The 26,213-nt window shown below is 52.6% G+C and overlaps 2 protein-coding genes and 1 non-coding gene across 10 annotated transcripts in view; all 3 read left to right on the top strand.

Annotated features, from left to right (window-relative positions):
• The window catches only part of PUM1 (pumilio RNA binding family member 1), a 77,636-nt gene extending 66,130 nt beyond the window's left edge, over window positions 1-11,506 (top strand). For 5 of the 8 annotated variants that reach the window (XM_042793501.1, XM_042793505.1, XM_042793506.1 and 2 more), the window contains exons 17-22: window positions 593-727; window positions 2,116-2,253; window positions 3,908-4,033; window positions 5,018-5,139; window positions 6,590-6,782; window positions 9,719-11,506. In XM_042793501.1, coding sequence (XP_042649435.1) covers window positions 593-727; window positions 2,116-2,253; window positions 3,908-4,033; window positions 5,018-5,139; window positions 6,590-6,782; window positions 9,719-9,850 — 846 coding nt within the window. In that variant the 3' untranslated portion in view covers window positions 9,851-11,506. The remainder of the gene's footprint in view (window positions 1-592; window positions 728-2,115; window positions 2,254-3,907; window positions 4,034-5,017; window positions 5,140-6,589; window positions 6,783-9,718) is intronic. The other 3 variants (XM_042793504.1, XM_042793507.1, XM_042793508.1) reach the window with 1 other exon arrangement.
• On the top strand, window positions 7,105-7,190 carry LOC116960348. The gene has a single exon (XR_004406332.1). It is a non-coding gene; the product is annotated as a small nucleolar RNA SNORD103/SNORD85 (small nucleolar RNA).
• Window positions 11,507-15,924: 4,418 nt separating the features above from the next.
• SDC3 (syndecan 3) overlaps window positions 15,925-26,213 on the top strand; it is a 49,864-nt gene continuing 39,575 nt past the window's right edge. Inside the window, exon 1 of the mRNA XM_042793509.1 lies at window positions 15,925-16,205. Coding sequence (XP_042649443.1) covers window positions 16,113-16,205 — 93 coding nt within the window. The 5' untranslated portion in view covers window positions 15,925-16,112. The remainder of the gene's footprint in view (window positions 16,206-26,213) is intronic.

Consider the following 26,213-nt stretch of genomic DNA (forward strand, 5'->3'; position numbering starts at 1 on the left):
TGTGGGACTCGTAAAGATTCATCTGAAAAGTAACACTTTGCTTTGAGATGCAAAAGGTGTAGGAATAAAAAGCATCATATCCAGGAGATGTAGGTTCAACAAGACTTTTCAAGGATGCTGTGCTGAGCTGTCAGTACTGATGTATTTAGGAGCAGAAGAGAAACTTTTTCCAGTCAACAGCATCCTGTGGAAGAAAGTGTTGTGTGTTCATACCAGGAGGTTGGGCAAACAGCCATCTCTCCTCCTTGAAATTGGTCTGTTCTTTCTCCATCAAGCCTTGGTGGTTCTTCTGTACAGTAATTTTATATCGACCCTGTCAAGGGTTGGTGAACTAGCACGTGTCATCCTGGTGGCTCCAGCACCTTTGACTCTGGAGTTTGTTTCACACGTGTCAGGCCTGTCTGACAGACATGGAACAGACGTCTGGCTTATGCCTATTCACATCCCTTGAGGTGTGGTTGGTATTTTCTTTCTTTTCAGTAAGCACAGTGCTGCTTGTTTAACACCTCAGTGTGGTGGCGTGGGAAGGCTGCTGTGCTGCTTGGCCACATGAGGGTTTTGCGCTTGTAGTGATTGGTTTTCATCTTCCCAGTTTGGCAGCCTGGAACAGAAGCTGGCCTTGGCAGAACGTATCCGTGGGCATGTTCTGTCCCTGGCTCTGCAGATGTACGGCTGTAGGGTGATCCAGAAGGCCCTGGAGTTTATTCCCCCAGACCAGCAGGTAATTGTAAGTTTCAATTTTAACTTTCTTCTTGATGTTTAACGTTCCTTGCTGTTTGGTGACCTGAACTGCGACCTTCTGTTCTTCTTGTGGCTGGTGTTCTTTTGGTTTGGTTTATGGCATGTTTGTTATGTTTTATGTGCATGATAGGTATGTGACATCGTTCTTGGGTCTAGTTGTCTTCTCCTTGTTCCACTTAACTGGTCACGGTGTTGGTTCTCTGTTAATTCCCTGAAATCAGATTATCTACGTAGGGGAAACTGAAAATGATGGTGAATTAGAAGATATTTTTAAATCCCTTGAAGGAAGCAGTGCCAGAGTTTTTACTTAAATGTTAGCTGAAATATCACTGCTTTGATATGTGGGTCAATATTCTGTTTTCCTGCAGTGAGATGTATGAGGAGCTTCTAGTTCCTGTCGAGCCAGACCTGGCATTGGAGAGATATGGATGATAGCCAGAGTCCCACTTGAAGCTCATTAATAAAGCAGTTCCTCTAGGGTTTTATGAACAATGAATTAAGATGAAAAATACGCTAGGCAAGCTAGCTAATAAAGGTGTTAGGAATCATAACACAAGAATCTCAGTGTAGGTTATTAAATCAAAAAACTGAAAGAGGCTCTTGGGAATGCTCATTCCCTTTAGGTTGAACCTGAGTTAAGCTGTTGCCTTAATGTGTCAGCAGGGTGGTGCCCAAGCTCCAGCATTGCAGGTCCAAGGATTTACTAATTGTCTTCCTCCAGAATGATATTTTAAAGTACTCTGTGCTCCTGAAATACCTGGGTTTGTATCAGTTGCAAAACTGAACTCATCCAGTTTTGTATTACTGTTACAAATTACCGTAAACTGTCATTCTCTGTTTTCTGATTGTGAAGCTTTTAGCCTGCACGTGTGGTACATTAGTCATATCTAAACTGTAGCTGCTTGGATTCCTTAATTATCATGCAGTATTACCTTGCCTGTGTAAAATACTAGAAAGTTCTTATCCCTGTGCTGACCCCATTTTAGTGACATATGAAGCTGATAGCCAAAAAGTTTGTGAAGTTTGGGCGTTTTAGATTTCTCTTTGAGGGGAGCAGAGGAGGAAATGGGGGATGCACAGTAAAGTTGTGGATCAGCAAAATGTCTTAAATTTGGATACTTAACTTACAAGAGGACACCCATGTTTAACGAAAGGAGTGCTTCGTCTTCATTTTGTAGTAGTATTTTTCTGGTGGTTTCTGTAGCACAGCAAGTTTCATCTCGGCACTTGGCCACTGGAAAACCTCCAGTTTGAAATACTTTGGTGCATCCTTCATACCTTTCATACTTGACCACGTTTAGCAGTGGAAACTTTGCGTTTATCAGCCATGAATCCTGGTGGTGCTTTCTGTTTGTCTTTCTCTCCTCCTAATAGAATGAGATGGTACGGGAGTTGGATGGCCATGTCCTGAAGTGTGTGAAAGACCAGAACGGTAATCATGTGGTGCAGAAGTGTATTGAGTGTGTGCAGCCTCAGTCCCTGCAGTTTATCATTGATGCGTTTAAGGGACAGGTAAGTCCTCGACCAAGATACTGACTCTCATTCTTCGTATTCTTGTATGTTGCTTTGAAGAGTGTGAGAGTGGCTGTAACTTGTTCAACTATTCTGAATTTTAACTTTTGGCAGGCATCAGTTGAAAGGGTTATGCAGCAATGTTAGGGAGCCTAGAAACTCTTTGGTCGTGTCTCTGTTACCATTTCTGTGCAGGTATATCACAGTAAAGCATCCTTGCAAAAATCTGTTTTCTGGGAACATCAAGTATTTTTTGACTGATGGAGGGAAAAACAAGTCTCTCACTAATCCATCTTCGTAGTAAAGGTGGTGAGCAGAGTTTTGTGATGGGTATAGTAAACTTTCGTTATGATCCCTGCCTGTGAGGATGGCTTAGAGGACTGCTGTTTCACGAGGGTTTCAGATCAGGGCAAAACATGAATTTCATCTAGAAAAGGGCAGTTACTCGTGCTTCCTTCTCACAGGCTTTTTCTTGCTATCCTCTTCTTAATCGATGTCCTGAATATTATTCATGTAGTTGGCTTTATTCTACCTGTAGTCAGCTTGTCTTCCATTATGGAAGTGCTGGTTTGGGTGTTTCCATCTTCAACTGAACTGGCTTTGGAGGGGACTTTGAAGTATTGAGGGGTTTTCCACAGGGATGTGAGGATAGCCTGGGGTTGTTACAGCAGGAGCCAGCCATTATTGGTTTGGCTGTTCCTGGAACAGCCGTGAAAGAGGGGACTTGCTTGGCTGTGTCAAAACAAGCAGGATTCTAGCTGGAAACTTGCTTTGCAGATTTGCTGGTTAGAGTTTAGCTCTCAACCTTCCACTGGGGAGTTAGGCAAGGCAGAAGTACCTCTGGGAACTTGGTTGAAGGCACTGACATTTCTTTGACCAGCTGCCCCAGTTCCATCTGAACTTTCCTATGGAAGATTAAACTCAGCACCTCAAGACTATTTTTCTGAAGCTAATTGCACTTGGAGTCCTGTTTTCCTGCACGGTTTACTCAGTAGTTATAAGTTGTATACTGGCAATTTAACTTCAGTGTTTGGATTTGCTGCTTTTGTTAATTTTAAGCAACCAAATAGGACTTTGTGCTTCAGACAGGAAACTGTGCAGCAATAATAAAATGTGTCATGTTCTTACTAACAGATTTGATAATCCATTAGAAATGAGAAAGAAGGTTCTTTGTTGTCACTTCTCCTAAGCGCAGTTAAGGCTTTTAAACGTATCCAAATAGTTGAGGAAAATCCTTTGCTGAGCATTTTTAACTTTTCTGGTTCATACATTTCTTACACAGCTGGCAAACAGTACCCTGGATTTATTCTTCTGAAACAGTGTTTTAACACAGCTTTTGATAATGCTTGGTTGTCCCAGTGTTCTTTTTATTAATCAAGAGGCTTTTCCACTTCTTTTCCCATTTTGTGAACAGGGAAGCTGAAGCACAGGTAGGGATGTGATGTGCCTGTGATCGCTCAGTCCCATGGCAGTGGGGAGCAGATGTTTCCAGTTTCCATTTGTGCTCTCTGAAGCTGCCGTGCTGCAAGCTGGCATTACCTACCGTGCCCAGGAAAAACCACCATGTGTTCGTTTAATTCTGAAAGGTTTCTAGGATTCACAAAGACTAACAGATGTGTCGCTGCCTGTGCTTGCCTGTCTTTGTTGAATGCAGGTTTTTGCGTTGTCTACACATCCATATGGCTGTCGTGTGATCCAGAGGATCCTTGAGCACTGTCTTCCTGAGCAGACCCTTCCCATCTTGGAGGAACTTCACCAACACACCGAGCAGCTCGTTCAGGTCAGTGTGGGACGGAGGAATGCAGGTGCTGTGAAATGTTTCTCACTTACTGCTTTATATATTAGGGGAGCTCCTGGCAGCATGTGTGGGACTGCAGCTGTAGTGCTGCTGGGGTTGTCTGAACACAAGGACTCTGTTCCTGAGGAATGGGAAGGAACACGGCAGACAAGAAATGCATCACCGATAGTTGTTTTGGCTATGTGCAAATATCCAGCAGGTATCAAAGTTGTAACTTTCCTTTTTGAAAAGGATCTTAAGCAGCAAGTGGGGTGTGTATCCTAGTGCTTCACTCCACAGGTTACAGTGTAAGTAAGATCTAAAGGGAGTTGATGCAACAAGATGATTACTTCTGGGAAAAGAAAAATCCAGGTAATCGAGGTTCTTAAAATGTGCTGGTTTTATGCACACCCCCTTCCTGGCTGCTTTTCCTTGCAGTCCTTCTGAGAACTTGTTTAACTAGGATTCTGGTACTGGGGCACAATGGATATAGCAGCAGATGAACCCTGTCCTATGTGCTCATATATTTAACACATGAAAAGTGCAAAGAGGTTGGACATGGAGGGGAGGCACTGGATCATGCCACTGGTATTGTGAACTGGGAAAATATACATTTTGTGATCTGAATATACATGTAAGGACGGCCTCCTGTAGCTACAACCATGGCACAGCCCTCCAGAACGTGTGATTTGGTATGTTTGAACCTGGAGAAGGCAGAGAAACCTGAAATAAGCAGAGTATTGACATTTCATGTTCGAGGACACTGTTTTCAGTTTTATAATTAGTACAAAGATGCAGCATTTTAGCTCCTGGTAAAACTGTGGAATGCATGTTTTTATAGAAGTGGAAAGTATTTACATGATTTTTACAGTAGATATTTTAATTGGTGTTTAGTTCAAGTCTTTAATTCTTAATGCACCTTGGGATCTAGTTTGATAATAATGGTTCCTGTCCACATTTTGTCACACACTTCTGTCTCTCAAACAGGATCAGTATGGGAACTATGTTATCCAGCATGTACTAGAACATGGTCGGCCTGAGGATAAGAGCAAGATTGTAGCAGAAATTAGAGGCAACGTGCTCGTGTTGAGTCAACATAAATTTGCTAGGTATGAATTTATTCCCTAAAGTCTCCAAGCCCTGTGGGAGCATGGACACATGCTAGAGTTGCAGAAGAGTTTAGGGGTGGGGTGTAGGTAGGTGAAAGGAGGTGAAAATAACTTTTTGACTAACAACAGAATGCAATTTATAACTGCATATAAACAGGGAGGAGTGACTGGCAAGGTAAGTTTTACTTGTAAAGAAGGAGGTTGAAGGTATGGAAGAGTAGCTCTAATACAAGTTCCTGAACTTGACCAAGAGTTTTTACGTGTGTTGGTTTGGTTTGGCTTGGTTTGGCTTGGTTTTATGTGGTCACTATGCCCTGGATAATAACATGACATAAGAGCATTTCACTGCCCTTGGAATGCTGTGTCAAGCCACAAGGGAATTTGGGAAATCAATGTAGCAACAATTCTTTTTCATCCCGCTTTTCACAGAAGCATCTGGGCTTTTTATATGCTAAGTCTTGCGGTCCTTTGTGAGACACATGCATAATGATATCCTCTTTGGGAAGCTGCAGCAGTTTGCGGTTGTTAGTCCAGATGCTACAGAGCTACGCATGGGTAGAAGCAAAGTCCAGGTACCTTAGTGGATGTCAAGACAATGTAATACTTCCCACATTCCTAAATTCCTTTTGTGTGTGTTTCTAGCCGTTTGAACGTGAAAGCTGAGCTCCTCAAAGGCTCAACATTCTCCCCTTTTTCTGATTGGTGAAACAGTGCTTTAATACTTAGGGACACAAGGGAAGTGTAACATTAACAAGAATTAGAAGAGCGTGGTCTTAATGTTGTTATTTCGGATTCTTCCCCCCTGACTTGCCTTGCACTTTTTTTCTAAACTTCTTTCCAGATGGAGCATTAATTAGTGTAGGATGTCCCCTGAGCTGAGCACTAGATGTGGCAAACCGCTTGGTGATTTTTATGATTCAGTCAGGGATGCAGAAGATAAGACTAGCAAAACTCGCCATCCCCTTTCATGTATCCTATTTAACTTGGCTCTCTGGAGAGCAGAGACGAGTCATCTAATATATTCAGGAATTTTGGAAGTTCTCTGCTTTTGCCAAGATCTTTCATTCCTGAATAATCATTTCTGTTGTTCTAACCTTGGACCTCCATTCCTGTCGAGCTCCAGTACTGAGAAAACCGAACAAAGAGCAACTCATCTGCTTCTCTAATGGACATGCTATGAGAACAGACGCTGATCTCCAATACGGCATCATTGTAGAGTTGCACAAATTTGGGGGAAATAAAACCTGAACCGGTCCTTTACCCAAATTCCCACTGGGATGCCAAGTTCCTTGGACTGCTCTTCTGTTTCACATTGCTGAACTCCTGTGCCAGCGCATATCTCTCCCAAATGGTCTGCCCTTGCTAGAAGCACGAGACCTCCTTGGGGTTGAATGAAAAGCCCAGCAGAGGTGTTGCGTGCTCACAGATTGTCCTCCTTCTATTGTTACAGCAACGTGGTGGAGAAATGTGTTACTCATGCCTCCCGTACGGAGCGTGCCATGTTGATCGATGAGGTGTGCACTATGAATGATGGCCCTCACAGTGCCTTATACACCATGATGAAAGATCAGTACGCCAACTATGTGGTACAGAAGATGATCGATGTGGCAGAACCAGCTCAGCGGAAGATTGTCATGCACAAGGTAAGCAGCTGCCGTCGATTGATAAGGATGTAAGGCTGGCCGCCGCCACACTGGATGCGGAGAGAAAATAAGGCAGAGAGGATTGCTTTTGCTATTAGAATTTCCTAACGATGGACGTGTTTCAAAGTTGCGTGTTTTGGTAGTAGCTGAAATACGAAAATGTGAAATAACGAGGCGCCAATTGGACTCAACTAGCTGGTTGCTTCTAGCAGTCTCTTCTGACCTAGTAACCTAGTCCTGCACTTGGGGCGTAGCAAATGCTGCTAAAAACCGGCAAGGCTTACTGCAGCAGCAGCCTGGGGCCGGTGCCTGGCGAGGCTCCGCTGGCGATGATGACACCCTTGCCCTCACCGAGAACGGCGTTTGCTGGTGAGAGCGGTTCCGTGCGCCCGGTGGAGCCGAGCCAGACCTCCCCGCACCTGGAGCCCCAGCCTGGACCTGCCGGCTGCGCTTCGGAGGGCTGCCAGCACTGCCTGGTCACCTCGTGTCCCCTTCACAGCCCGCATCAGGACAGTCGGGGTGGCTGGTGGCACCGCGCTGACGGGCCGCGTTGCTGTAGCGTCTGAGCCGGAGCCATTAATCACATTCTCCACTTCTCACTTTTGAATATGGTTTTGATGAGAGACTTTCACGCTCTGGCATTCAGCTGCAGTGTTTGAATGCGCAACAGTTTCAGGACTTAATATTTGTCAAAAATGAAGTAATTTGGGAATTAAATGTGCATTGCTTCCAGCCCTACCTCCCAAGGCTACGTGCCTGCTGCCCCAAGGGCAGGAAGCTCTCAAGATCAGGTGATGTCTTCATTTTCCTGTTTTTAAAGGTTATATTTGTGGGTCTTTAAAATTGTAATGAATGGAAAAAGGCCCGCTTTTGAATGTCTGGTGGAACTGGGATTATTTTCTTCAGTCACATGTTGTAGGGTCTGTTACTTTGTGAAAAATACCAGCTACAGCTAGACGTATTAGAAGTAAATTACTGGCTAACACTGGCTTGGGAAACCCCATATTTATTTATTTTTAAGAGGAACTGTGAAGAGTGTCAGGTATTCAAATCTCAGTGAAATCAAGTGTTTTTAAGAATCCTTGACTAAAATAAGCAGAGTGATTTTTCTGTAAAAAAGAGTGGGTATTATCTGTGTAAGGGAGCTGATTTTTACCTACTTACGGCAGTTGGTTGGTACATAAACAACATACATGCAGCTGAAACAATCTACAGGGAGGTTAATTTTTAGGTTTAGGAATTGTTCAGAGTAGTTATTTTAAGTCAAAATCTGTATTGGACCAAAAGAAATTATGAAAATAATTAAATAAAAGGGTATGACAAGGGATATACCACAGTGTAACTGTAGCAGAATGATCTGTAACTTTGCTAATCTATATATAGATATATATATTTAAAAAAAAAAAAAATCTTTTACTGACATGTTCTTTTGAATGAAATGCTAATTAGGTTATCAGTGTGGTTGTCAAAAATAGAACTGGGCTGACAGCTAAATAGGACTGACTGGATGTGAAGATTTCAGCTACGTTATCAAGCTGAATGAAAGCATGGGAAAATTGAGTGTATCAGCTGTTGCTTTTGGATTGGGAAAATTGCTATTAGTGCAAACAAGCAGTTTGTGTTATTGTTAAAGACAGCACTTTTATTTAAAAAAAAAAAAAAAAAAGGTAAAAAGTCTTAGAAATGAAGACTAACAGAGAGCGAGCTGTTGGAGCGGGGCAGCTTTACCTCTCCCTAACGTCAGAGCAGCAGCCAGACCTTCCTGTAGATGGGACGGGGGGGGAGCAAGGCATCAGTCTATGATTGTTACAAGACACGTCCTTGCAGTGAAATAGGAATTTAAACAGCTCGAGGCTGAGCTGACGAAATAGGATGCGTTTGGATGGATCTCCCATGGGAGTTTTATGGTCAGGCCTGGCTCAGGCAAGTGGCGGTGATGTGGCCACTGGAGGGGCAGGGCAGGAGCAGGGGCTGCCCTGTTCTCTCATCCTGCCTGCAGCTTCCACTTGCAGAGTGAGAAGTCCATTGTAATGGCGTTACAGAAGGAACGTGCTGGTGGTGTGGGGTACTGCTCGTCTAGTACTGGAAATGAATTGCTCTTACGTCTTCTTCCTCTGAAACTCTCCAGGAGAACTTTAGCAGCGTAGTGACGTTACTACAAGGAAAACAGCTTCCCGTGCTTGGGTGCTTGGGCAGGAAGAGTGGTTTTACTCTGGCCGCAGTAGTTACAGTGGTGTTGACAGTGACTTTTACTCTGAAGTAGTGTGAGCGGGTGAAGTTTGCTTCCACAGACCTCTTCTGCGCTTAAATAAATATTTTGATTGTCAGGTTCAGAAATTAAACTGCTGTTCAGCCCAGGAATGCTGCTCGCCTCTCCCAATAGCTCTTTCAGATAGATACACTGCTGAAATTCATACCAGCAACTCTTTCAGGCTTTTAGCAGTTTGGAAGTTCAGCGTGTAGCCTGGAAGGAGGCAGAAGACCCTGCTGGTGTCCAGCAAAAGCTGCTCAGCTCCACTAGACCCTTCTGCTGCCTTTTCTGCCTTAGTGGGTGTGGGGCAGAGTGTCGGGGCACCCTTGGGACGCTCAAGCACCCAGGGGTTGTGTCTATCCTGCCTCCTCTCTTGGGACAAAGTCGCCTCCACCCACATGCTCAGATCCAACTGGATCTCAGTAATGTGGCTCAAGATGATGCCACCTGCTTGACCAGAAGCTCCTCCTAAAAATAACATCAGTGAGTTACGGAACTTTATCTTGATTCACAGTAATTGATGTGATTACAGTAAAGGCACTTTAACATTTCCAGCATTTTTGTGGTCTTCTGGTGTTCTGCTGGTGGCCGGCACACTCACCCTGAAGTACCTGGCACTCGCTCAGGATTGAAATGGCCCTAATTTGGGTTCCTGAGCTTCACTCACTCTTCTTTTGTCTCCTAGATCCGGCCTCATATTGCTACCCTGCGTAAATACACCTATGGCAAACACATTTTGGCCAAGCTGGAGAAATACTACATGAAGAACGGGGTGGACCTCGGGCCCATCTGTGGGCCACCGAACGGTATCATCTGAGGTAGCAGACGGGGACGGAGCTCACTGGCCATCCGGCATCCACAACCAGCAACCGACAATATTCCAATATACAGTTAGAAAATGTTTTATGGTTGCTAAACTGCTAAAAAAAAAAAAGAAAAAGAAAAAAGAAAAGCCTTTGTAAATTTCTTTAATTTTATTATGCATAACATGTACTAATTATTTTTTTTAATTAACTAATTGCCCTGCTGTTTTACTGGTGTATAGAATACTTGTACATAGGTATCAAATGTACATGGAAGGCCACATTTTTGTTCACTGTTGTATCTATATTCCAAATGTGGAAACTTTCAGGGTGGTTGGTTTGAAGAAAACAAACAAAACAAAATGTTTTTAATTCATCTGCCTTGCAGGCAACTTTTTTGCAAATACCTGTTTTTTCTCCTTTTAGTCAAAAGTCAGCAAGAAGTTTGAATTTTAGTTAAATGGCACAAACGACGCATTTAACGTTGTTTATAAATATAAAAACAAATTCAACTTGCTAAAGCTTCAGTTTAAAAAAAGGATTAAGTTTTTGAAACTTTTTAAGTGCTTCTTTTTTTATTTTAATTTTAGTATAACATGCTAAAGGAGGTAGCATAGCTGTCGTTTTTGGGAAGAAAACGTACGCACCCAGAAAGTTTTTAAAGCGAGGGGGTGGGGGGTGGGTGTACTTGTTTACTGCCTACTCAGTTTATTCTGTTAACATTGAGAGACACAATTTGATTATTTAGCATGAGGAAAAAAAAATCCAACTCGGCTTTGGTCTTGCTTCTATAAATATATAGTGTATACTTGGTGTAGACTTTACATATATAAAAATTTGTAGTATTTTCTTGTTTTGATGTCTGATCTGTATCTATAATGTACCCTAGTAGTGGAACATACTTCTGACTGTACAATTGTACATTTGTAAACCTCTGTAATGTAAATGTGGAGAAGTTTGAATCGACATAAACCCGTTTTTTGGTAAGAAAAAAGAATTAGCAAAACCTGTGCATTTCAGTGTATATTCACACCTTTTATGGTCGTAGCATATAGTGTTGTATATTGTAAATTGTAATTTCAACCAGAAGTAAATTTTTTCTTTTGAAGGAAATGTTCTCTTTATACAGCCTAGTTAATGTTTAAAAAAAACTAAATGCTTGGTTTTATTTGTCACCTAGTTGAACAGTAGCGATCCTTTCTAAATGTTATAAAAAAAAATGATTCAGTTCAAAATAGTGTTTTTTTGAATCTTAAAAAGTAATGTTTTGCTTATTTTGTGACAGTAAGAAACAAAAAGTGCAAAAGTACAGAATCCCCTAGTTTTCCTTACAATCAGAGTCCCTTTTCACCTTGTAAAGTGTGAATCACCTTCCCTTTTTGTACAGAAGATGAACTGTATTTTGCATTTTGTCTACTTGTAAGTGAATGTAACATACTGTCAATTTTCCTTGTTTGAATATAGAATTGTAACACTACACGGTGTACATTTACAGAGCCTTGTGTATATTTCCAATGAACTTTTTTGCAAGCACACTTGTAACCATATGTGTATAATTAACAAACCTGTGTATGCTTATGCCTGGGCGACTATTTTTTGTAACTCTTGTGTAGATTGTCTCTAAACAACGTGTGATCTTTATTTTGAAAAATACAGAACTTTGGAATCTGGCTTTGTGTTTGCTTTGGACACCTTCAGTGGAATGCCACCCCCATCAGCTTTTTACCTCTTTTTTAATTTAAGAGCAGCAAGGGCAGCGGCGCCCACATGGAAAACAAGGAGCAGACTGACCACACGTGCCACCCTCCTCCTGGGGTCGGGGATTTGGGCTTTTTACACCTATTTGAGCCCATCTAAACCTCTTCAGAGCCTGTACAAACTGGAGGCCCCCCCCAGCCTCCATCCTCTGGCAGGAAGTTGCAGAGGAACAACCCCCCCGACTCTCTTGGTGCTTTTCAGCGCTGCAGCTCTTGCAGAGCGAGGCAGGGAGTAACGTCCCCTGGTACCTCGTCTTTGCTCGTGGTTTCCTCTTCCCATCCCTCCTGCCCTCTTGGGGGGCTGGGGCTGGTGGGCCGCAGAGCTGGTGGTTGTGCAGAAGCTGCTCTGCTCCTCATCCTCCTCTTTGTTTTTTGGGGTGGGGGGGAGGAATGGGGGGGTGGGGGGGGCTGCCCCCTGCAGCCGAGATGGGGCTGCCCCAGTAATACCGAGCGCCACAGCGTTTTCTGGTTCATTGAGAATTGCAAGAAAAGCCAAGCTCGTGTTTCCCTGGAGCCTTTCCCCAGGCCCAAGCTCTCCTCCCCAAGAGGTGCCTCTGGGCTCCCAGCCCGGCGCTTGTTGGGACCGTCCTGCTCCCCCACATCACGTCCCACCCCTGCCCCCAGTTCATCGCCTGCTGCCCAGACCACGGCCTTTTCTTCCCAGTTCCCTGTCTCGGGGGAGCCTCAGCTCTGCGTTTCATCCCCTGTGCCACTGAACGCTCCACGTGCGATCCTTACTCGAGGAGAAAACGGGCCTTTTCTTACCACCAATTTTTCTGCATTTACCGGTGTGCAGAACCTTCCCCGTCCCTGCGGTGCAGTTTGGTGGCTGCTGGTTTTAAAGATCCTTTTCTGAAGGCTATCATCAATGATTCGGGAAATACCCATAAGTTTGAGCACTTGTGCAAATAGGGTGACGATGGAAGGGAAGAAACTTCTCATTTTACAGGAAATCAGTTTTTTGGCTCAGGGCCTGAAAGCATTTCATTTTGGAGTGTCAAATTACTGATCCTGCCCACGCTGACACTTCCTTCTCACCCCTCAACAAAAAACAATACCCCTGTGACCCAGCGGTGGGTTTAATCTGTTTTCACACCCTTTGTTACATTTAGTGGAGAGTTGATTTGGGCTTTCTCACACCTTTTCTGCCCTGGGTTTGAAGCCAGCCTCCACGGGCAGCGGAGTTGACCCTGCCGGGCTGAGGGAGGGGGCGCAGCGGGAAGGACGTGGCCGGGTTGCTCCTTCAAGGCCCGGCTTTGGTTTCTGCTGAGCGTGGCTGCTGGAGGAGGGATGTGAAGGGATCCATCCCATCAGCTGGGATCCATCAGCTGGGATCCATCATATCAGCTGGGATCCACCAGCTGGGATCCATCCCATCAGCTGGGATCCATCATATCAGCTGGGATCCGTCAGCTGGGATCCATCCCATCAGCTGGGATCCATCATCAGCTGGGATCCATCCCATCAGCTGGGATCCACCAGCTGGGATCCATCCCATTAGCTGGGATCCGTCAGCTGGGATCCATCCCATCAGCTGGGATCCATCATATCAGCTGGGATCCACCAGCTGGGATCCATCTTATCAGCCGGGATCCATCAGCTGGGATCCACCCCATCAACCGGGATCCACCAGCTGGGATCCATCCCATCAGCCAGGGTCCATCATGACACCCAGATCCCATCACATCCTCCGGGATCCATCACACCCACCTTGACCCGATGGAACAAGATCTCCCGCTTCCACGGGGGGAGAAAAGGACCCAGCGGCAGCGCCCGCCCCGCCACGGCCCCTCCCGTGGGTCCCCAACTCTCGCGTACAGGCCCCCCTCTCACCCCGCCAGGCGTCAGGGGCCACCTCCGGGGCGACAACCCCTCGGCGGGGACCTGCAGGGCCGTTGCCCCCCCCCGGCTCGGCCCGGGGGGGCAGCGCGGCGGAGCTGCAGGGGTGGCGGCGGCCGCGGCGGGGCGGTGCAGCCCCAGCAACGCGCCCCCGGCCCGGCGGAGCGGCTGCCCCGCGCCGGGCCCCCCGGCCCAGGGACCCCCCCCGCCCCAGGGACCCCCCCCCGCCCCAGGGAACCCCCCGCCCCAGGGACCGCTCCCCCGTGTCCCAGGCACGCCCCCCCCCCCCCCCCCCCCCCCGGCCGCAGGGACATCCCTCCCCCCGCCCCGGGGACCCCCATCCTCCCACTCCCCCTCTCCCTGCCCCAGGGACTCACCCCATCCCAGGGATATCCCCCACTGCCCCAGGGCCCCCCCCCCCCCGCTCCAAGGATATCCCCCCACGCTCCGGGCACCCCCCTCTCCCAGCGACCCCCCTCCCCAGGGACCCCCCCCTGCCCCAGGGACATCCCTCTCCCTGCACCAAGGACCACACCCTCCGCCCCAGGGACTTCTCCTCCGCTCCAGGCCCCCCCTGCCCCAGGGACCCCCCTTTGCTCCAGGGACCCCTCCCGACCCAGGGACACCCCCCTGCCCCAGGGACATCCACCCCCCCAGACCCCGACCCAGCCCCACTGTGTTTCTGTACAACCCGAAGCTTTTCCCCAGGTTTTGCTCCCCTCCCACCCTCCCAGCTTCTCACTGATGACATTAATGCACATATTTTTTTTTTTAATATTATTAATTTAGATCCTGCTAATTATAGTGCAATTAAAACAGAGAGAAGTGACTTAGGTGGGGACCCCGTGGCAGAGCCCCCCCGTGATGTTTCACACCCCCAAAGAGGAGGATTGCTCTGAGTTTCCCATCAAATGGGGAATGGGGAGGATGCTCAGCTGGGGGATGTGCCCAGCTCTCCCCGTCTAGGGGCTACACCCCAATTTTTAGCTGGATTTGGCCGATTTCCCTTCCCAACCAGGCAGTACTGGGAGGACAATTCCCCTTCTCCCAGGTAATCCCCCTGCTCCCCCATTGGCCCCCTCCTGGGTTATATTTTTCATTCAGATGAGGTTTTTTTATGAGAATCTGAGCGTATTTTTAGGCTTTTCGCAGAAAGCGTGCGAAAACCATTAGGAGGAATTACACGTGTGCGAGAAACGACTCATTTATATCCCATCCCGTCTGTTCCCAGCTCACCCACAGCTACTGCCTCCCGGGCCCACTGGGGTGACTGAACACCCAAATTCGGAGCAAAGTCACCCAGGGTTACTTCACAGCCACATGGAAGTCACTGTTATGACAGGGGACTGCCCTGTCCTCTGATCCCACTGTTATCCCTTTTTTTTTTCTTTAAAAAAAAAAGGGGAAACTGAGGCACGGTGCTGTGGGGCTGTTTGAAGTATTGGCCCAGGGCTGGGAGCGAGTCCCAGCTCTTCCCAAAGGATTTTCCCCTCCTGGTCTGTGCCCCTGGGGGCAGCCCTGGCCCCAGCACCCAGCCAGGGGTGACTGAGGGAGCAGGGCAGGGTGGGGGTCCCACCCTGGAAGCAGATCCCAGGGTCCCCGTCTGCCTCTGGTTCCTCTCCCCTGTCTACCCAGAGGTGACTGTCTGCCCCCCGACCCCCCCATCTTCCCCTGGGCCTGCTGATCCCCCCCTCATATCCCCCTGAGTCCCCCCCATTACCTCAGCCCCACCTCATCCACCTTTGGGTCCCCCCATCTGTCCCAGGGCCCCCCCAGTCTGCACCAGGGTCACTGCCACCTGCTCCAGTCCTCCCCTATCTACTCCTGGGTCCCCACATCTGCCCCCAGGCCCTCCCATGTACCCCTGGATCCCCCCGTCTGCCCCAGCACCCTTCCACTTTGCCCCAATCCCATCCTTTACTTCTGTCCCCCTCATCTACTCCTGGGTCGCCCCAATCCGCCCTCCATCCCTCCCTGTATCTACCTCAGAGTCCCCCCATCTACCCCGGGGTCCCCCCATCTACCTTTGGGTCCCCTAATCTACCCCAGGGTCCCCCTCATACACCCCAGACACCCTCCATCTGCCCCGGGACCCCCCATCTACCTTTGGCTCCCCCCCATCTGCCCCAGGCCCCCTCACCTACCCTTGGGTCCCCTTGTCTACCCCAGGGCCACCCGCATCTGCCACCACCCCCCCCCCCCCCCCCCATCCCGCTCCCCCCACGCCGGCTCCGGGGGGTGCCCCCGCCGGTGGGGTCGAGCCGGAGCGGTCGCATCCCGGGGTGGGGGGGGAACCTCGGCGGGGCCGGGATCGGGCGGGGGGAGGGACACCGGGACAAGGGATCGGGGGGGGGGGGGCTGCGTGGGGGGCCGGCGCTTCCTGCGCGGGGAATTGGGGGGGGGGGCGCGGCGGGGATGGGCGGCGCGGCGGCGGCCCGCACCCACACCCGCACCCGCACCCACACCCGCACCCTCACCCGCACCCACACCCACACCCACACCCACACCCACACCCACACCCACACCCACACCCACACCCACACCCACACCCACACCCACACCGCCTCCCGCGGGCGGCGGCAACAAAGGCCCTTCCCCGCCCCCGCCGCCGCCTCCCGCCGCCGCTGCAGCCGCCGCCGCCGCCGCCGCCGCCGCCGCCGCCAGCCGTCCTTGCGGCAGGATGATGCCCGGGGAGGTGCCGCCGCCGGCGCCCCGGGGGGTGCGGAGCCTCGCGGTGCTGCTGCTGGTGGTGCTGGGCGCCCGCGCCGCGCTGGTGAGTGACTGCGTGGGGTGGGGGACACACACACACAGACACAGACACACACACACAGACCCACCCGCCCCCCGGGATCGTGCGTGGACTGGCCGCGGGCAGCGGGGACTGGGAGAGCGGGGCGGGGAGGCGCGCTGGGATAGGATGGGGGTGCTGGTATTGGGGGGGGGGGGGGGGGGGCGCTCGTGGTGGGCTACAGTGGGATGGGGATCGGGGTCGTGCGTGAACCGGCACCGGGCGGCGGGGAACCGGCACCCGGCTGGGGAGGGAGGGTGGGATGGGGAGGGGGGGGTGGCAGCGGCCGCCTGGCGTGGGGGGGGACACACACACACACGACTCCCTGCCCTGGGGCCCGCAGCCGGCGTGGGGGGGGGTCCCAGAGCCGGAACCCTGCGTGGGGGGGTAGTGGGGACCGGCACCCTGCTGGGGTGGGGTCGGGCCGGCACCTTGATGGGTGGCTTAGGCGGGGGGGGCTGTGGGGCTCGCACCCTGCTGAGGGGGTGGGGGGGGGCACCTAGCTCCCGAGGGGCTCCGAACCCCCACACCCTGCCCGGCCCCTCCCTGCCTGCACAGCCCCCCCAGAGCCGCAGACCCCGAGCGGGCAGCGCAGGCAGGAAGCGGTGATCCCCCTCCTCACCCCACCCCACCCCCCCTCCCAGGGCAGTGCTGGGGCAGGGGCTCACCCCGGGGGTGCGGGCAGGGCGAGGGGTGGGGGGCAGGCACGGTACCGGGGCCCCACCGTGTGCGTGGGGAGGGGGGATGCAGGCAGATGCCATTTGAAGGTCGTAGGGAAACACGCCTTGAAAATAACCCTGCAAGGGGGAAGAGGGAGGAAAATCCCACTCCTGCCCGCTCCTACTTCTCAGCAGCAGAAGGAACTTGGGGGGGGGTTTCTCTTTGCCTGCCCCCCCGGAGTTTCTCTGGCATCTCCAGCCCCTCCCGGGACGGTCGGGGTGGCTGCAGGCAAGCCCTGCCGCTCGCCCCTCGCCTGCACGGGCATTGCCCCGCTCTGCCCGGGAGGTTTTCCCAGCCCTGCTCACGGGAGAGGATTTCGATGTCGGCAGGAGGAAAGGGGTCTGTGGTTTCTTGGGGCACTTCCAAAACTGCGTGTTCCCACCACCGGCACGGAAACCCTCCGTCGGAGTCCCCCTGCCCTCCCAGCACCCGCCTGGGGGACCCGGGCAGCTTTGTGGGGTGCTGGCTGCTGGGTGATGCTCTACGGGAAGGACCCTTCCTGCAGCCAGAAGATGCTTTTCCCACGCGACCAGCGCGGCCTGGGAGGAATAGGAGAGCGCATGGGAGATGAAGGCTGCCTCCTCCTCCTCTCCTTAAGAGGGGAAGAAGTCTCAGGGCCTGGCCACTCGCCAGCGTGCGACCTGCTGCACTAAATAACTAAATTCCCCATCCTCCTGGGGTTCTGGTTTGTGGGTGCCGCGGGCTGGCACCTCTATTTCTGCGGGGCAGTGGGTGCGTGCGGGGCGTTCGCCCGGCTTTCCCGGCAGCGGTTATTCCCCTCCTGAAGAGGCAGATGCAACTTCGGTGTTTCCAAGGAGGCTGCTGAGAAGACCATCAGGTGTGATTTACTCGTCCGAGCAGCGATAAATATTGTGGCTCCTGGCGATGCCGTGCGGCCGCTTGCGCGGTGGATCAAAGGGCAGTTTATTAAGCTGAATATTGCGCTTTGCTATTGATCTGGGGAAGCCCGAGCTCCGCCGGTACCTCCCCTCCATCGCTGGGTGCCCTCGGCGGTGAGAGCTGCGTGCGGCCGTGCCGGCGTCTCTAGCACCCGTGGCGAGCGTTGGTTCAGCTGCGTGGGTGCTCGCCCCCCTGCAAATAAGCTTTTCCCCATCCCCGTGTGGGGAATTTTGGGTGCTGGTTAGTGGATGATGTCTCAAGCAGATGCTGGCATTTGCTGAGGATAATTAGGCAGGAAAGGTTATGGGTTTGTTAAATGCCAGGGTGGGGGGATGCTCCTGGGGACCCCAGGGGTTGGGGGAGGCAGCCCAGAGGAGGGAGGAGGCCGCTTTCCCCCATGAGGGGGCAACCTGGAGGGGACTGAGGCCTCTCCTCTCCCCTCCTTCTCTTTGCTGAAGCTTTAAAATCATTTAGTCTTGTTGGATGAAGTCTCAGCTTCTCCCTGGGGTCACTGGAGTGGGAAGCAGTGACTGGGCACAGCCCTGATGCCTCCCAACATGATAATAGGATGGGGGGGGAGGGGATGGATTTGGGGATCCCTGTCCCCCCCTGGTGCAGTTGTGCGGGCACCTGGGTGATGCTGTCTGCAAACCCTGTGCCGGATCCCCGTCCCTGCTGGTCAGCCCTTCTCCGGCGCAGCACCTGGAGAATTAATATTTGTACTGTGGAAACCAGACAAATAACTCCAGCTCCCATTGGCACCAAGCCCACGAGCTTCTGGGATGGGCCCAGCGCCGCGTGTCCTGGGGGAGTGTGGGGGGACGGGGCTGCCGGGCTCAGCACAGGGTCGTGGTGTTGCTGGAGCATTTGGGAACCAGCACGAGTCTCCGGGGACCCAGCGCTTCCCTTTGATCTCGTGGTGGCTGTGATCCCTCTTGGCCTCGGGTTTGGGGCAGCAGGGATCGGTCCCGCTGGGATCAGTCCCTTTAACTCTTTGTGTGCCTCCGTGGCAGCGCTGTGGGACAGGGGCTGCCTCTCCTGGTGAGACCCGATCCTGGCAGTGGGTTTTCCCAGCAACATCATGGACACACAGGTTTGGTTTTGGCTGGGATTCCCCAGGGCTGTAAAGCTCATGACCTCACCCTCTCCGTCCCTGCTGAACCCCATCTCTTGTCTTATCGCTTTGGAGCTGGCGGTGGGCCACTTTGAGAGAGAACGAGGCTTGGACCTGTTTGGGAGATCCAGGCAGCTCAGGGGAGAGCAGCCCCTGCATGTCTGTGGCAAGGCTGAGCTCAATCCCTTATTAGACACGCGAGAATCCCAGCAGGCTGTTTTCTGTGCAGCCGAGAGAGCTGGCAGCTCCCCACCTCGCAGACCACACACAGGCTGGGGGGGAGCAGTTCCTTCCTCCTCCTCTTCCTCCTCCTCCGCGCGGGGCCTCGGTGGAGAGCCGGGCTGCTGGCAGCCAAGTGGCATCTGTGGACTGTTTGGGGACAGAGCGGGCAGAGGCGAGGGCAGCGCCAGGCAGCACTGCTCACGTTAATTAGACGCAGGCAAAGCGCTGGTTGATGAGCTTTAATCAGCGAGGGTGGCCCATGCGCTGGGCTGCGGCGAGGTGCTGGAGGAGGGGGTGCGGCCGGCTGGCCCTGTGTGCCACCCCCGGGCTGGGCACCCCGAGTCCCTCCGCGTGCTGGGGAAGGATGCTTTGCCTTCCCCCGTGCTGGCTGGCTGAGCCGTGACCTTGGGGATCAGCTCCTCACCTCGATTAGGGAGAGCATCATTTAGTCGTAACCTTTCCGCAGGTCCCAGCCGCTCGTGTCCCCGTCCCCGCTGGAGCTTTGCTGGAGATGGCTCAGGGGCTGGTGTCATCCTTTAGTCCTGGAGTGGGTTTCCCTGGGGCTCTCCCGTGAGGGTCCGTGTGGGACAGCGTCCCTTGCTCCTTGCACTCCCTTAAAATCCACCCTTGGCTCAATCCGGAGGGATGATGGGGAGCACAGGACCCAGAGATGCCCCACAACCCCGCAGAGGTTTGGGGTGGAGCATCTGCCCTGCCCCGTCCCCTGCAGGTCTGGGTCCCACCAGTTACCAACCGGCGCTGGGGGGTTTGCAGGACACCCTTGTTTCCATGATTTTTGCTGCTGGTCTGGGGTCAGCAGCTCCCCAGTGGCCAGCCTGGCATTGGGGCCGCAGGGTTTTCCCCTCTGAGGTTTGTGGGTGCTTTGAGGGCTGCCGTGAAATTGTGTGGCATGTAACGAGCTTGCTAGGGCTCAGCCTGGCTCCCAGCGGGGTGGATATGAGCTCCCTGCTGTGAGCTGGGGTAATGCGGTGCTTTGACCCAGCCCTGTTTGTAGGGACATCCCAGCTGTGCTCAGCACCCAGCTCCTTCCTCTTACGAGCAAGTGGTAAAGAAAGTTCACGGAGAAACTGAGCAAAATAAATAGACAAATAAAGGGTCCCAGAGCTTCTCAAGGGGAGCAGGGTCCTCTGGCTACTGGCAGCTTCTGCGTGGCATGGGTGAAGTGGGAGTGAAGTCCCCAAGTGTCCCTAAGGCTCCTTTTCCTGTCAGGAGAGCAGCCGGGAGACGCGCGGCAGCCCTTGGAGACGGCAGCAGGGCCGGGGGAATGCCCGGCCCGGCCCCGGCCCGACGTGAGCCGGGTACCAAAACCTGCCGGGCTGGCCGGCCAGAAAGGCACCGAAACTGGGGCTGTGCCCTGGAGACGGGAGCCTTTCCCTTCCTGAATCTTTAAAGACTAAAATAGGTAGGGGGTTAATTCTGTGCCCACGTCCCACTGGGCTTTCCCCATGCTTGGAGGAAGGGGGGTGGGGGTGGGGGCTGGGTCCGATCTTGCACCCTGCATGGCTCTGGGTGTGTTTTTTGCTTTTATTCTGCTCCTCAGTGCATGAACCCAGCACTCGGCATCTCTGCAAACCAAGCCTCGGTGCTCAGGAGTGGGGGAGCAGTTATCCTGGGGGGAGAAACCCTCTTCAGCACGTGGGCTGGGCAGGGACCTTCACTGGAGCTCTGGTCCTCAGCATCCTCCCCGCTTCAGTTAACGCCTGCATGAGGCTCTTTTGGGTCAGGACCCCGGGGAGTTGCTGGAGAAGGATTTATCCTGCAAAACCGGTGATGCCATCAAGTCTCCCGAGGGCAGAAAGGGGGATGTGCCTGTTTTTCACCCCAGCAGGGTCAGCTTGGCCTGGGCAGAGATGCTCGTCCCTTGCTGGCCCCAGAGACGGTGCTGCAGCGCGTGTGCAGAGAGGAGCAGAGGCTGCTGGAGAGGTTTTCCCAGCTTCCATCCTCACTTTGTGCTTGTCCCTGTTCCCCTGATGAGGTGCTTTATGGGGGGGGGTGTGTGTGGAAATATTTGCCATCGGGACTGTCCAGAGGTCCTTTGCCTCCCCTGGCCGCAGCTTTCGCAAGCCTCAGCCAGTGCCTGGCTCCGGGGAGAGCGGAGGTGGGAGGAAGGGCGACGGGGCGAAACAGAGAGCTTTTTGTGGCAACGCATACATCTTTCCCAGTTAATTAATTTGACATTTACGCTGAGTTTCTGGTGCAAAGCTCCCGAGCATTTCGGTGACCTTCGTGAGCAGTGCACGGGACGAAGGGCCCCCTCTTTGTGCCCAGCCCCGCGGGGCAGGACGGGAGCTGCTGGAAGTTGAGGCAGGGGGGAAGGATGTGGCTGGATCCAGGCAGAGGGCAGCTCCTGGGGCTGCCAAATTTGGCCTGGTTGCCGCATCTTCCCACCCACAAATCGTGTTTTTTTGGGGTCTTGCTGTGGTCAGGAGGGAATGGGATTGAACCTGAGGTTGTGTGGGTGGCACAGAGTTGCTCCTTTTTGCTGTCGGGAAGGTGAAAGCATTTTTAGAACTGTTTTTTTGTTAAAAATGACTTTAAAAAGTTAACTCTCATTCTGGTTAAACCAGTATTTAACCCAGCCGTGGCGGTGCATGAGATGCATTGAGCAAATGGAGGGGACAGCATCGGTTTCGGGGTGAACAGCAATGGATACTGCTGCGGTCCCCACCCTAGGACTGATTCTCCCTGAATCTTGCATCCCCCTTTTCCACCCCAGCATCCCAGAACAGGCGATTTCAGCTCTCTCCTGTCTGGATCGGGATGTTTGCTCCGTCCTGGCTGCGTGATGTGCCCCTGCCAAGACGGAGGCCGCTTGTGTTTACATCTGTGCGGCCACGATGCAAAGCATCTCCTTCCCTCGGAGCAGCTTGGCTGCAGCTCAAACTATTTATTTCAAGATAAAAATAACAGCAGCAACCTCAGGGCTCCTGCTCTTTCGCCACTGGCCGGGAAAGAAAGGATTATTTTAGCAAGGAGGGATGGGGGAGGATCTCAATGTGGGGGAGCCCAGGCACATGTCCCCAGCACTGCAGCCCCGACGTGGGACCCAAATGGGGGCAGAGGAGGCTGGAGCTAGGGAGAAGCATCATCTCTCAGGCAGCACGGAGCACAACTTGTTGGCAAAACAGTTTATTTGCCAAAAAATGCTGTTTTCCGGAGGAGGAGGAGGGGACTGAAGCTATTTCATGAGCCGCGTTGGTTGGGCTAAACTGCTGAGAAGGGTGTGCAGTCCTGAGCGTGAATTTGGCTTGGTTTATAAGTGATGCTCACGTTAGCAAATGTCAAAAATATACTGGAGGGCTGCATTTTGGGTAAAGAGAGTAGGAGTGTTGTTCAAAAGTGGGCATTTAAAAACAAAAAAAATCTTATTTATTTTTTATTTTTTGCAAGGAAAGCTATAACGGAACAGAAAGCCCCTCTGTTTCTCTCCTACCCCAGAGCAGTTTTCCCTGCAGAGGCAGCAAGTGGTGCTGGCACAGAGTATGCAAAGAGCTTTACTACCCCAAACTATGTGTCAGTCCACCATTTCCAGCTCATTTAAGGCAAATTTTGGTCCAGCAGGCTCCTAACAACTTCTCCGGGTGCTGCCTGTCCTGGGGATGTCTGCTGTGTCCCGAGATGCTGCCAGCAAACCTCTCCATCGCACCCTATAAAGATTAATTGGAGGAAGCTGGAATAATGCACTTTTCCCCTCTTTTAGAGGCTTTTTGGCCAGTAGCATCATCCAGCCTTTAATTTTCCTTCTCCCTCGTGCACGGGCTGCAAGTGCATTTGCTCAATGCGAGGTGAGGGTGTCGTGGGAATCTCCTGCCACTGGGACAGGGGTATTTAAGAGCTGGAGCTGAGTGTCACCGGAGATGGCACTTAAGGGGAGCGTGGGGAGGAGGCAGGGACCAGCACTTAAACTGCTCTGAAGCCCTGGCTCCAGCCCAGTGGAAAAACCCAGAGCTGCCAGGTATTTGTTGATGAAACGGGATGATTTTATACAGCTCCGATGATGCTTTAACCCGCTCCCGGGAGGCTGCTCAGAGTACGAGGTTCCCTTTTTTGGAGGTGCTGGGCGAGACGGCTGCCGCGTCCCCGTGACTTTGGGGTGCTTTGGTTCTTGGCCGGTGTCACCACTCCCTCTTCTTGCCTCCTCCTCTGGGACAAATAATGCAGAATACAATAAACCAGCTTTTCAGGGTGCTCCCCTCTGCCTGAGGCCTGACGAGCTCGGTGCACCCCAGCCCAGGCAGTGTGACAGGGAGCACCTACTCCTTGTGCCCCCACGGCACTGCAGAGGGGCTAATTAAGCCCTAATTAGCCACCAGTGGTTGCAAGTCAGTGCCCTGCCAGCATGCAAGGCTCATGTCCTGTGTGGTGCTGCCATTACCTCCGTTGGATGATCGCAAACCTGGGTGGGATCCTGGGGTTAATTAGCCTGGCGTTAATTAGGGAGCATGACACATTTGCTGATGGGGAAACCGGAGCATTAAATGAGGACCTGGGCATCAAACAGGGACTTGTGGCATCAAGTGCAGTGAGCTGGGATGAAATAGGCCTGTGCTGGGCTCAGTGGCCGGGGGGCATCGTCGTCCCACCGGGCTCCGGGGGACCCGCAAGTGCCGGCGGAGTCGGGGCTGCACCCGTTTGGGATGCTGAGGTGAGCAGAGCTGCCTGGGACCCAGCACCCAGCCTCCCTAATCGGCTGGTTTTGTTTAATCCTGGCACTGAAAGGAGCTGCTTCTCCCCGTTTATCAGGAAATAATTGTTTTGGGTGCAACTTGCTCGTTAGCTGCCTGGCAGGCTGCAATTAGGCTGTGGGAGAGGGCTGTAGGGGGGGTTAGCAAGCTGGCCTGGCTCCTCGGGGTAGCCCCTGTGGCCCTGGGGTGTCCCCTGCAGTGTTGGGGCTGCAGGGGCTTGCATTGCTGGGCAGGACCCCCTGGATTTTTGGGGTGTCAGTTATGAGCCACATCCCTCAGTGCTGTAATTGGGGCTGGTTTTTCCTCTTCGCCCGCTTGCCTTTAACTGGGATTAATTAATGCCTGCTCCTCCATCTCCGGGTGCCGGTCCCATCTCCAGGCTGAGGTGTTTAAGGCCATGCACAGGACCTTGCAGCGTGGGTCCCGCCATCCTCAAACGTCTCTACGCAGGTGGCCTCACCGTGAGCAATCCCCAGGGATGTTCGTGTGGAGGCAGGTAGATCCTCTCCATGCCAGGGGAATCACTGCAGGTCTGCTCCCTCCAGGATTCCTGGTCCTGGATGGCAGCAGGTCCTGGCTGTGGAGCATCCCGAATCCCTTTATTTTCCATGGCAAGAGCTCTTCAACCACCCTGCCAAAGGCTGGAGGAGGAGGAAGGAAGGCTCTTGCTGCCATAGAGGAAGGGAGAGGGAATCCACTGAACATGGTGCGGGGATTGGACGGGCATGGCTGGGTTTGCAGGGCTTCCCTGGTACCCCCGGGCCGGTCCCTGGTGCGCTGTCCCTGGCGGGGATGTGCACATCCCGACGGACGTTTCTCCACCCGTGGCATCCCGCAGCAGCGCCCACCGCGTTTGGAGCAGCTGCGCCTCCTTGCCTTGGGCTGAGCTCAACCCAGCTGCACCTGCTTACTCTTGCAGTAAAAAAAAAGTCTGCAAAGAGTCAAACAAGGAGGATGCGCCATGGGGGGGGGTGTCTGTATCCTCAGAGCCAGACACCCCCCTCAGCAGGGGTGGAAATCCTGCGGATCCCCTGGACGCTCACAAACCGCCCCCTCTACACGCACGCTCGCCCAGCTGGAGATGCGCGCGCAAAAGATGCTGTGTGCCGAAGTTCGGGCTCACTTTGCAGACAACCAACCTCTCTTTGTGCCTGTAGCATCCCAAACAAGACCCAGAAATAGTCTGTGAGGGGCATGTTCTTTGGGTATTTTCGGTTGATGTGTGGAGAAGGAGGAAAAAAAAAGCCTGTCCCCGGGCTCTGCGTGCAGCAATCCAGCTTCAAACACACTCTGACCTGCAAGGAAATTGGAATTACACTGGCTGTAAAGGGGAGGCAGCAGGCGGGGAGTGGCTGGGGCTGAAGAAAGCAATAGCTCTGTGTCCTGCCTCCCTCCTGCCAGAGGAGAGAGTTTTTTGGGTCTAAACAGTGACTTTTTGGCTCAAAATGCCTGGGGCTGTGTCCTTGGGATGCTTCTATCCAACCCTTGGGCACCCAAGTTTTGTGCTGGGTTAAAAGCAGCAGCAAAGGGTCTGGGGAAGATCAACCCCCATGGGAACCTCGGTATAGATTCCAACACAATATTTGGTAAAAAGAGTTTACTTCTGTTTTGTTTTGTTTTGTTTTGTTTTCCAAAGAAGCTTTTTGGCTGCTGGTCACACCAGCCTGGTGTGAGGATTTGGCTGAGGCCATCCTGGCTGCAGAGCACCCAGAGGTACGGGAGAGGGTCCCAGGAACCCAAATGTGTGTGTTTGTTTGTTTGTTTGTTTTTTTTTCCCTTCTGACCCAGCTCCAAATTCCCCATTCACTCTCACCAGCTCCAGTGCAAGCAAAGGATGCCTCTGCGGGTGGGCTAGTTCCCCTGGAGCTGTGGATCCTGGTGCTGTAACCCCTGGATGAAAAGCATTACTGAACCCATGCTGGACAGCTTCACGCTCCTAGCGATGTCGGGGATGCTGGGACCAGGAAGGAAGCAGTTGCTTTCCGTGGGGCAGGATTGGGGCGCAAAGCCCCCACGCTCCCGACCTGCCCCTCATCCCCTCTTGCCTTGTGCTGGCAGGATTTTTGCACCTCCCAGCTGAGGAAATGGCTGCTGCCTGCAGGCAGCCACGCGGCCCCCTCCCCATCCTTCTCCTCCCTTATTTTCCTTCCTTTAGCCGGAGTGTTTTGCCTGATGGACTGTATTAAAGGCAGGACGTGAGGAGGACAAGCTGCCAGCAATCAGGCTCTGCAAGCCCTCCCCCAGCCCTCTGTGTGAGAGGAGCAGGGCTGGATGCTGAGGTTTTGGGAGAAGGGACCACTTCTTCCCTCCTGCTCCACTTCAGATGCTCGG

Source organism: Tyto alba, unplaced genomic scaffold, assembly GCF_018691265.1.
Source record: "Tyto alba isolate M040663 unplaced genomic scaffold, T.alba_DEE_v4.0 Super-Scaffold_20, whole genome shotgun sequence".
Taxonomy (NCBI): domain Eukaryota; kingdom Metazoa; phylum Chordata; class Aves; order Strigiformes; family Tytonidae; genus Tyto; species Tyto alba.